The sequence below is a fragment of the Choloepus didactylus genome, chromosome 2 (assembly GCF_015220235.1).
Source record: "Choloepus didactylus isolate mChoDid1 chromosome 2, mChoDid1.pri, whole genome shotgun sequence".
Taxonomy (NCBI): domain Eukaryota; kingdom Metazoa; phylum Chordata; class Mammalia; order Pilosa; family Megalonychidae; genus Choloepus; species Choloepus didactylus.
Window position 1 is genome coordinate 62,145,580 of NC_051308.1, and position 12,339 is coordinate 62,157,918.

The window sequence follows — 12,339 nt, forward strand, 5'->3', positions numbered from 1 at the left end:
AACCAACTTTATAGAGATACCAACTTGACAAAATTCTCTACCTAACATAGATATATATGGCTATAGATATAGATATATTTAAATCCAGCTCTGCAGGGAAAAAAAAGACATCTCAGACTCCTTTTCTTTCCACTCTCCTTGGTTATCCAATATATAAAACATAAATAGACAATGTAGCATGCTCAGGAGTTAGCTGCTGCCCTGCCTTTCAGAGAAAAGGAAAGCAGTGGAAAGTCAAACTAGGTTTCAAAGTAGATCCCAATAAGCTAAGATTTTTAAAAATCATTCTTTCCTTTTTACTGTTTACTGGTTTGGAATTTCTACAAGAAATCCATTTTCAATGCCCTTTCAATAAAAAGGATTTTAGATACTATATCATAAGGAGGAAAACTACTAAATATCAGTCTATTAGTTAAACTTAGTAACTGAAAATAATTCATGACCCAATGAAAACTGTTGAAGAAATGTTCATTAAATAGATAATAGGTGTGCAAAGATCTCAAACTTAAATAGGTACCCAAAGTCCAATTAGTTGCATTTTCCTACAGAACACAGCATTTGCATGATTCTTAGAGTTTACATATTTTAATCTCATCAAGGCTCTAATTTTCCCATCACCCAGGAAGGGCGGTGGCCCCACAAGAATTTTCAAAGCAAAAATTCATTAAACTCTTAATAAGGAACTAAAAATTTGATTTAAAATACATTCCATGATAAGAATATATAGAAAGTTAAAATTTTACTCAATACTCATGTAAATTATTTTGAACTACCATGTAACTAAATATTCAATAACATATTTTTAATACTAAGTAAAATTTGAGGAAGTGAACTCCTGACCGGAGGGAGTGACTGACACAAAACCAAAGCCATCTTGAGTTTAGAAAATGTGTTTTTTGTTAAAAAGATAAGAACGCACCTATTTGGTCATTAAAAATTTCCTCAGACTTTCATAAAGTTATGTTCATGTCACTTTGGGGGTTAACAATGTTGCTTTGGTAATACTGTTTAACAGTTTGCAAACTAAGACACTGATAGACAATGTTTTCCTTCAAAATTGTAAATCTTTTTCAAATAATCATGCCTTTTTAAAACAGAAACAATGTATTCTGTCAAAAAACAAGTCACGTCTCCCTGTTGGACAACAGCCTTAACTATTTTACTGCAGTCTTCCTCATTTCTTGTCACCAATTCTTATTTATTTTTATGCCTATTTAAAACCAATTCCCCTCCAAAAGGAAAGAAATAATTAAGGACATATTAAATATCATTGTACTTACCCATAGCAAACACCTCTGCATCCAGAAAGGCAAAGCCAAACACCAAAAGTTTAAGCCACAAATACATGGTCATATCTGGAAATCAGCCGTAGCCTTATGAAACAGCATGCGTTCTTCTGCAAGGCAAAATAATGATTATCTCTGTAAAAGGTTTTCTCTGACAAATTGAATAAAAAAGAAAAGAAATTAATGCATACTCTTCACTATTGTCTTATCAGACAGGGAGCAATTTCCTCCTCTGTTACCCTAAGAACAAACCACTTGCTAGCTTCATGTACTAGGTGATGATGTCAGATTCGGTTTTACCAACTTCTCCAAAAATACTGTAAAGGGTCCTCTTTGCAGGAAGTCAAAAGAGACGTTCAAAGTCAGTGCAAAGGCATCTTACTTCCTTAATTCAAGTAATTAGACTAATTTGGTAGGCCTTTTAAAAGATTTCCCCTGAAGGAGGATTTTTTTAAACTATTCAAATAGTACTTCTTCACAATATTCATTACAACTTTTCAAAATCAGATCCTCCAAAAATAATAATTTCCTCACCTAAAAGGTGGTAAATAGATACAGCATGGATAAAACTGAATGGAGGTTGTCAAGATGATACAGTAACTGAACTAGTAGAAAATACCTCTACTTGATTTATTAAGGTGACCAAAATGAGTGAATGAAGCCAGTATTATTCACCATTAGGGCATTCAAAACCTGGTGAGATGACTGGTAAAACAGTCAAACCCATTTCCTATGCAAAAGTACTCTCAGAGAGCTTTACAGGTTTGCCCCAAATCTTTCACAGATGTCCTTGGGGGGCTAGAAGTAGAATCAGAATGTCACTTCCAAAACAGTAAATCCTTTAAAAATTAATGTTTCTGTGACTCAGGATATTCTTACTGATGTTGATAAGGGAAAGAAGGCAATGACAACCAAGAGTTATCTTTTATAAAAGTCAAGTTTTTTTTGTTTCTTTCAGGCAATATTTTCCCAAACTTTTTGATAAATGAGACAATAAATTAATATACAATGTCCTTTGTGATTCTGAGGTGTTGTTAGTAAGTCTATCAATAAGGAAAGCACTTACTGGAGAAAGCTACCATGAAGTCAGCAATGCAAGTAAATGAATTAATGAACTGTAAATGAATTATTTAAAAATAATAGCACACACATGTACAAGACACTATTTATTTGACCTATAGCTAATTCTTGATGGGCTTGTAGACACACTGAGCCCTTGCAATAACTCTGTAACCCCTAGATAGAAATCAGTATTGTAGAGTTCTTGTATTGAAGGAAATAAATATTTTGATATTTACAAATTTATCTGTTTTATTCTCTCATTGGCTACTAGGAACTACCAAGTCAAAAACTGCTTTATGCAAGTGGAAATAACCCCACACTAAAATCTGACTAATAATCTTATAACAAGATTGTTATTTTCACTATGATTTTATTATTGTTACGACCATAGCTAACTTATTGGGCTCTTACCATGTGCAGGATCTATGCTTAGAACTGTATATGCACTCTCTAATTTAGCACAACCACCCTTGAGATAGATGAACTTATTGTTTCCAGTTTATCTATGAAATTCAAGGAGTGCGGGTATTTGTTCAAGGTCTCATATCTAAGAAGTGGAAAATAATGATTTGAATCCAAGTCTCATCTTACTTTTGTTGCCTTGTTTTACTCCTTCCTTTTCCCAGTGTTTTTGTAATATGTATTTTTATAAACTTTTTATCTCTAAAAGATAAAATAGCGGTTCCATAAAAATGATGTTCTCTTTTTGCAAATGTATTTTTAAAGGAAATAGTTGTGAAAATATACACTAATCGGCATGCAGGCAGGACTACTGAAAAATATGTGCCAGAGCTCACCAAATTTGAGTGCTAGGCTTCTTCCCCAAGGCTTAAAATACATTTGCAATGGAAAACCATTTGGGGATTAGCTTTGCATGTCTTCAGGCAAATACTTGTGTTCTCTTAGCTTGCTGTTGGGGTAGAGCATTTGACAAAAGAGGAAGCCAGGAGGAAAGTGCAAGTCTTTAAAAGGGAGGAAAGCATATTAAATATACACTATCAAAAGCTAAAAATGTGGGTTTAGAAGCCTTAAAGAGACGGCAAGAAGAGATTTGAAGATACCAGCTTTGAAGAAACAGCAATTTAGAAGATTAAATTCCATTTCAGGCAGGTGGGCAGGGAGATTATACCCCGGGGATGCCAAGCACATGATCAGGCAGAGCTGGGCCACTCTAGTAACTCTTCAGAAAGTAGACAGTGACCAGTCAGGGTTTTGGTTCTGCCTGAGATACTGGCTGTCAGAGCAGAGGCAAAGAGGAAGGCCCTAACAGCTACCCTTTGACCCTGGGCTGGAGATCCAGGAAGGAATCTGTGTAACTTTGGGACTTTGCACAGAGGCATCTGAGAAACATCTCTTCTTTATCCCATTAGGCCCCTCAGACACAGAGCAGCAGAAAACCCTCATAGAAAATAGGAGTGTTTGTGGCATATTGATGTAATCCACTCTCACTGATACTGAGACGGAGGGAGGGTAAGCAGGCTGCTGATAAATGGGTATTTTTCTTAAGAGCAACTGAAGCTAGGAAAGGGCCAGAAAATTCCAGAGGTTATATATAGCAAATACAGCCCTTCCTGAATGATTGAAAAGATTTGTATCTAAAACAATTTCAAAGTTTGATCAATAAAATTTCAAAATAATCATAGCTGATTGATTTGTAATGAAAAATCGCAATATTAGATTTTCTTTTGTTAGAAAAGGTGTGTTACCAGACCAAGGCAGTGGATCCTTTTGCCCAACGTACTCAATTCCTGAGACACCAGGGTTTCAAAGATATTATTGCAAGGTATGAAGCAGGAGAGCAGAGGGCCTAATGGTTCAAAATCTGTCTCCCGGAACTACAATAATTCTGATGGTTTTATAGTATCATAAGATGGGCAGGTTTTAGGATAATGACTTCAATGGCCCCAGATGGTGTAACTAGAAGTGATTTAATTATTGAGCATGCACAGATTGATTTCATGCTTAGTCACAGAACAGATGTAAGGAAATGGCTTCCTTAATATGATGATGGACATGATTTTTATGAGGTATAGGTGATGTATAGGTTAAAGTCTAACTACTGCGCATGTCAGGTGGGCCCATTTTGGTTCGATCCAGCTTCGGTCATCAAGATAACTTTGGACTTGGGGTGGGTTAGTTCTGGGCTGACCCAAGGTCCTTCATTAATAAACATTAGGGGCTGTCGTTAGTGATCATAAGACTTTAAAGCCGAAAGACTGGATAAATGGGTACAAGTGAAGGTTAATCACAAGGTTTTTACAACTACAAGGGCACAAGATAAAGGCTACACAATGGTTATCGGAGATCAAGGCAGCTAGATTACAGTTCAAACTTCAGGTATTCAGGTATGTCCCTCTGTCTATTCTAATATACCAGAAAGTAAAAAGGAATAGCTATGTAATGATTCAGTAACCATAATCACCCTTAAATCCTAACTTCTTAGTTAGTTATGGGTTTACAGAATAATCATGCATAAAATACAGGATTCCCATATACTACTCCACCACCACACCTTGCACTGGTGTGGAACATTTGTTACAATTAACGATAGAACATTTTTATAATTGTACTATTAATTAAAGTCCGTGGTTTAACATAGGGTTCACTATGTGTGCAGTGTAGTTCGATTTAAAAAAATTTTTTACTCTGTTACCATATATATAATCTAACATTTCCCCTTGTAATCACATTCAGATATATATTTTAGTATTATTAGTTACCTTCACAATATTGTGCTACCATCACCACCATCCATTACCAAAATATTTCTATCATTCCAAATAGGAACCCTGTACATTTTAAGCCCTAACTTCCTATTCCCTAAGCCCAACCATCCCCTGGTAACCTACATTCTAGATTCTGACTCGATGAGTTTGCTTACTCTAATTGTTTCAAAACAGTGAGATCACACAATATTTGTCCTTTTGTGTCTGGCTTATTTCACTTAACATGATGTTTTCAAGATTCATGTTGTTGCATGTATCAGGACTTTGTTCCTTTTTACAGCTGAATAATATTCCATTGTATGTATATACCACATTATATACTTCTTCCTTTCAAATTTGGATGTCTTTTTTTTTTCCTGCACACTTTCACCATTAAATAGGATTTAGTTGTGGGCTTTACATATATGCCCTTTTCGTGTTGAGGAAGTTTCCTTCTATTCCAAGTGTTCTAAGTGTTTTTATCAAGAAAGGGTACCATATTTTGTCAAATGTCTTTTCTGAATCAATTGGATGATCATGTGTGTGTGCATTTTTTTCCTTCATCCTGCGAATATGGTATATTACATTAATTTATTTTCTTATGTTGAACCAACCTTGCATACCATGGAAAAATCCCACTTGATTGTGGTGTATAATTCTTTTAATATATTGCTGGATTCAGTTTGCTAGTTTTTTTTTTTTTTTGTTAAGGATTTTGGCATCTATATTCTGAAGAGATATTTGTTTTTAGTTTTCTTTTCTTGTGGTACCTTTAACCAGCTTTGGTATGAGGGTGATATTGTCCTCACGGACTCAGTTAGGTAGTGTTCCCTTCTCAATTTTTTGGAAGAGTTTGAGCAAAATTGGAATTAACTCCTCCTGGAATGTTTGGTAGAATACCCCTGTGAAGCCATCTGCTCCTGGGCTTTTCTTTGTTGGGATGTTTTTGATTACTGGTTCAATCTCTTTACTAGTAATTGCTTTGTTGAAATCTCCTATTTCTTCTTAAGACAATGTTTGTGTGCTTCTAAGAATTTGTCAATTTCATTTAGATTATCTAATTTATTGGCATAGAATTGTTCACAGTATCCTCTTCTCCTTTTAGTGAAGTTGGTAGTAATGTCCCCCTTTTCATTTCTGATTTCCATTGTTTGTAGCCTCTCTCTTTTTTCTTTTGTCAGTCCAGCTAAAGTTTAGTTGATTTTATTGATCTTTTCAAAGAGCCAACTTTTGGTTTTGTTGCTTCTCTCTACTGTTTTGCTTTGTTTTTTTAATTTTCTGTTTCATTTATCTCATCTCTAATCTTTGTTATTTCCTTCCTTCTGCTCACTTTGGGTTTAGTTTGCTCTTCTTTTTCTAGTTCTTCCGGTTTTGAGCTGTGTCTCTGATTTGAAGTCTTTCTTCTTTTTTTAATGTAAGCATTTAGCACTATAAATTTCCCTCTCAGCACTGCCTTTGCTGCATACCATAAGTTTTTGGCATATTGTATTTTCGTTTTCATTTTGCCTCAAGATATTTCCTAATTTTGCTTCTTATTTCCTCTTTAACCCATTGGTTAAGAACATGTTGTTTAATTTCCACATATTTGTTATTTGCCTAGGGCAGACCTTCCTGATAGAAGAGCTGAAGCTCAAGAAAATCCTTCTCTTATCACCAGCTGGATGCAAAATCCCTCTGTTATTGATTTCCAGCTTCATTCATTTATGGTTGGGGAATATGCATTGTATGATTTCAATATTTTTTAATTTATTGAGACTTGTTTGTGACCCAATATACAGTCTATACTGAAGAATGATCCATGTGCACTCAAGAAGAGTGTGCACTCTGTTTTCACTGGGTGCAGTGTCTATATATAGTTGGTTTATGTATCATTCAAGTCCTATACTTTCTTATTGATCATCTGACTAGGTGTTCTATCCATAATTGAGAGTGGTGTGTTAGAGTCTCCTTCTATATGTAGAACATCAGTTTTTCCCTTCAAATCTGTCAGTATTTGCTTCATATATTTTGAGGGCTCTGCTGTTAGGTGCAATAAGCATATATTTATAATTGTTAATCTTCCTGTTGAATCATCCCTTTCATCAGTATATAATGACCATCTTTGCCCCTTGTAACTATTTTTGATGAAGTCTTTTTTATCTGATATTATTTATCCAGCTCTCCTTTGGTTACTATTTACATCAACTTGAGCATTTTTAAGATCATTTTTTGAAAGACTTAGTTCAGTATGTCCACATTCTTGTCTTCTTCATTAGTGTTTTCTGTAATTTTATATTTTTCCTTTGGATGGGCCATCATTTCCTGTTTCTTTGCTTGTCTTGTACTCTTTTATTGCACACTATACATTTTGATATTTTTAAATGTTAACTCTGGGATTTACTCGCTGGGATGTCTGTTTTTTGGTTTTGTATCCAGCTGGGGATAAGAGAAGGATTTTCTTGAGCTTTAGCTCTCTATCAGGAAGGTCTGCCCAAGGCAAATGCAGTGCACAGGGTTTTCCCCGTCTTTCTGGGCCTCTCTCTTGTCCTGGGCTTTTGCTTGCTAGTTGTTTCAGAGTTCCTCCATTTATAGGAGTTTGACTGTCCCCTCTGTTTCCCAGGAGACAGACTTCCATCACCCGGGAATTTGACACCAGCAGGCCTTTGTCTACAAACGTCTGCCTCTGTAGTTTCTTACACTCCTTTCATTGTCTCACACTGCTTTTACCCAGAGAAAAAATTCTGTGAGGAGGGTCACTCCAGAGAGGACCTTTCCAGGTCAGTCATTCCCAGCCAAACAGGACCAGGGACTCACGAGGTTTGCAGACCAGCTCCAAAGTGCCCTGGGAGGGGATCAGAAAGGACTCAAAAGCTTCTCCAACAGCTCCCCAAAGGTGAGCTTTCCTGGCCTCCTCAGCAAATGCAGCCCTCCGGCTTTTCCCTAGACGCTGTACAGTGTTCTTCTGGCCTCTGAAGTTTCAGGATAGTTGTGTCAGTAAGTTGTTGCCTGTTTAATAGTTGTTTGGGTGGAAAGACTAAGTCCTGGAGCTCATTACTCCACCATCTTCCCCTGAAGGTACAGTAATAGATTTTAAATAAGATTTTACTTAATCAAACCGTTTTCCATTTTTAAAGATATGTATAACAAAGGTTATTTAAAGATAAAAAGAGATTACATGAGGTTAATTGCAGAAGTAGATGTTATTCATTCATTACTTTACTCAATAATTCAACATATATTTAGTGAGCCTCTAATTTAAGACAGTCACTTTGACACAAGGATGAAATGGTGAGCAAAGCAGACAGACCTTCTGCCCTCATGAAATCTATAGGTCTGTTGAAGAAACAGATAACTAATCATTGTGACAAGTTTTATAATAGGGGATTTGGCCTAATCATGAGGTCAGGGAAGTTTCCCTGGAATAAAAAATAACCAATGAAACTAGGTCTGAAAAATTAATAGATGTTAAATGGACATGGGGATAAAGAATGGTGTTCCAGGCAGAAAGAACAATCTATTTAAAGGAGGAGAATGTGTTCAGGGATCAGAAAGAAGCAGGTCTTCCTGGCACAGAGAGAAGAAAGCCTAGAATAAGATGAGACTTCAGAGGGAGATGATAGTCAAACCCTGCCAGGCCTAAGGTTCTGAGATTCATTTTTATCCTAAGAGCCTTGGGATCTATTGAAGCTTAGTAAGCATTGTTCTTGTGTCTTCTTGCCAGTGATCACACGTTGCCAGATCTTAAACCATCACTTATTTCTCTGCCTTTATATCACATGACTTCCTAGCAGCATTAAATGTAGTCAGCCTCTCTCTGAGCATTATCTATTTTAGGCTTCCAAAACACCATTATCTGATGATTTTCCTTGACTGCACTGGCTTTTCCACGGCAATTTCCTATGTTGGGTCCTCTTCCTCTACCTGATTTAAAGTAATTATATGTTAAAAGCTCCATCCTGGCCCACTTCTTTCTGGATAAGCTCATTCATGCTGATGGCTAACAAATTTATATCTCTAGTCAGGTCTATATTATAGGTTTCTGGACCCACATGTGCTACTAACTTATTGATATGTCCTCCATGTTACCTTACAGCCAATTTAAACAGAAGGTGGATGCCTTGACCTACACCTTCTCTAAACTGGATTCCAACCCTGAATCTTCCCCATATCTGTAAATTCACAAACATAAACCCAGAAACTTATGCCAGAAATTTAAGTTTTTATTTTATTTTATTTTTCCTTTCTCCTCATACCTATATCTAATTCATCAACAAGTTCCATTCATTTTACCTCCACTGTCTACCTTATTGGTACTCCCTTTCTAATTATACCATTTTATACCAAGCCACCGTCATTGCTACAACAACCTTCTAGCTGGTCTCCAAGCCTCCATCTTATTTCCCTTCAATATTTCTTCCACAGAGCAGTCACACCAATCTTCTTAAAATACAAATCAGGTCATGATAATTCCTTGCATATAACCTCTCAATATTTCCCACTTTGCACTTGGAATAAAATTCAACAATTATATTCATTTCTCCAACTCATTTAGCATCATTTTCCACTTCATTCCCAATTTGCTCTGGCCATACTTGTCTTCTTCTTTGTTTCTTAGAATGTCAAGCTTTTTCTCACTTCAGAGCCTTTGTCCTTCATTCTCTCTAGAATGTCCTTCCTATCTCATCCCTCACCCACCCACTCTTTACACAGCTTAGTTTAGTTAGCAACTTAAATGTAATTTCCTCAGTGAAGTATCACCTTAAATGAGGCCCCTCCATGTTATTTTCTATCTCAGAACATCATTGATTTTCTCCATAGTACTTGTTATACATCACAAATCTAAAGATTTATTTGTTTTTTTCTTTTTTTTCCTATATCTGACCCCTCACTAGAACATAATTTTCTTGATAGAAGGCCATGAGTATTTAGTACAGTGGTTGGAATACATGAAATTTTTCAAATGAGTGAACAAATAAATGATAAGACTAACACATGAGGCTGTGGCGTGGCCAACGTTCTGGGAGTTGGCAAGGGTAGGAGCCAGCAGAATGGCGGGAGAACTTGTGCAGTAGCACAGGCAAGGATGGCAGTAGAAAAGCCTTGGTTAAATAAATGACTGAATTAGCACTAGCAACTATGAAATTTGATGCATATTCTTCTTGAAGAACAAAATATTATAGGAACACAGAAGGAGGGTATACTTCTACATCTTTATGAGATATTAAAATACCTTCTTGTGCTCAACCCTGTTGCATTTTAACATTTTAGGTATTGAGCAAAGAGCCTGTTACTTAATAAATCTGTCTCCCTGTCTTTGTGTAAAATAAAATCCAAGCAAAAATAATATTTACTAACATCAAGTTGTTTAAGGGGAGCAGATGATACTGCCTTGATGGTTTTTCCAACTCTGAGCACCAGAACCTCAACTCTCCTAGTGAGTTTAGATACAGCTGGTCCACATATCCCTACACATCAATGCCAACATTGTTTAAAAAAAATGACAAAAAAACATACTGATGTTTTTTAAAAAAATTGCTTGAGGAAGTCTTTTGTAGCAGTCAATAAACAGAGCTAAATACTATTTGTAGAATTTATTTAAGGTCTCCAAAATGGGGCTAATAATATTATGTTAGTGTTGTGAGAATTAAATTAATTTATTAAGCACGTATTCAATAAATGGATTAGTTATACTAGGTTATAATTATAAGAATATACAATAGTTCATACATCCTATCCCTCCTTCTAGCCCCAACAGACAAAAGAAGTAGATACACAAAGGAAGTAGCTCTCCTCAGACCTGACCTTTCTTCAAATCTCCCAGGCCAAGGTGATGGGTGCTGGGAGAAAAAGAGGAGGCAAGACAGCTAAACTGCGTGTGAAATTGAAGTGGTTAACTGGACTAGAATTAATAATTTTTTTTTACCTAAAAGTGACTACAAAGTTAAGAAACCTGTCCTCTGTACTGTTAAGAGATAGAAAAGGGAAATTTAGTATTCTGTATTTCACTGACTCATAGAAATCATTGACTGTGAGATGCATCCTGATTTCAGCTATGTTCAAATGTCTTATTTTTTCATTAACTTTATGTGCCAGTTTGAATGTATTATGTCCCCCAAATGCCATTATCTTTGATGTAATCTTGTGTGGGCAGATCTATCAGTGTTAATTAGATTGTAATTCTTTGAGTGTTTCCATGGAGATACGCCCCACCCAACTGTGGGTGATGACTCTGATTGGATAATTTCCATGGAGGTGTTGGCCCACCCATTGAGGGTGGGTCTGAATTAAATTACTGGAGCACTATATAAGCTCAGACAGAAGGAGCGAGCTTGCTACAGCCAAGAGGGACACTTTGAAGAAAGCACAGGAGCTGAGAGAGGAGCTGCAGATGTGAGACAGTTTGAAGACAGCTGTTGAAAGCAGACTCTTGCTCTGGAGAAGCTAAGAGAGGACAAACACCCCAAGTGCAACTAAGAGTGACATTTTTGAGGAACTGCAGCCTAGAGAGGAATGTCCTGGAAGAAAGCCATTTTGAAACCAGAATTTTGGAGCAGACGCCAGTCACATGCCTTCCCAGCTAACAGAGGTTTTCCGGACACCATTGGCTGTCCTCCAGTGAAGGTACCTGATTGCTGATGTGTTACCTTGGATGCTTTATGGCCTTGAGATTGTAACTGTGTAATCAAATAAACCCCCTTTTATAAAAGCCAATCCATTTCTGGTATTTTGCATTCCAGCAGCATTAGCAAATTAGAACACTTTATTTATCAAAAAATTAAAAAAAAACATTTTCATGTCTTATAAAATGTGTCGTCTTAGAATCAAAGAAACACTGCAGCACAGGTGTCCACTAACAAGAGAAAAGTCAAATTATTTTGTGTTTATACTGCATTGAATTCAGACTGTTTAATAAACCAGTAATATATACGAAGAACTATAAACAATAGGCAGTGAGTTCTGATACCAGTTTCCAAATCTGCCTCACTAACAAACTCTTGCAACTTTTAGCAAACTGAAGAAGTATTCCACTCTGCCCTGGTCTTGTGTGAATGCTACATTGTTCTTGTTCCATGAGGTCTAAGCTGAGATAAGCATGTTTTACATTGGGCTCCTTGTTAGTGATTACATGTCATGTTTAACATTTGCTGTCAATTCCTTTGATGGCTAAAGGATGCAGAATTTTCGCGGCATCTCTCTCTGCACTAGCTGCTGGCCGTGCATGACTTTCTGTTCTGGGATATGTCAGTTGCATAGCTGGACACATTAAAATAAAGCATGTAGCAAATTTATCACAATGTAGGGACTCT

At 36.4% G+C, this 12,339-nt stretch overlaps 1 protein-coding gene across 4 annotated transcripts in view; it reads right to left on the reverse strand.

The window, feature by feature from the left end:
• PTPRC (protein tyrosine phosphatase receptor type C) overlaps positions 1-1,635 on the reverse strand; it is a 118,589-nt gene extending 116,954 nt beyond the window's left edge. For all 4 annotated transcript variants that reach the window (XM_037825094.1, XM_037825093.1, XM_037825092.1 and 1 more), the window contains exons 1-2: positions 1,478-1,635; positions 1,281-1,396 (exon numbers count right to left, since the gene is read on the reverse strand). In XM_037825094.1, the coding sequence (XP_037681022.1) occupies positions 1,281-1,353 (73 nt within the window). In that variant the 5' untranslated portion in view covers positions 1,354-1,396; positions 1,478-1,635. The remainder of the gene's footprint in view (positions 1-1,280; positions 1,397-1,477) is intronic.
• Between the last annotated feature and the right edge of the window lie 10,704 nt (positions 1,636-12,339).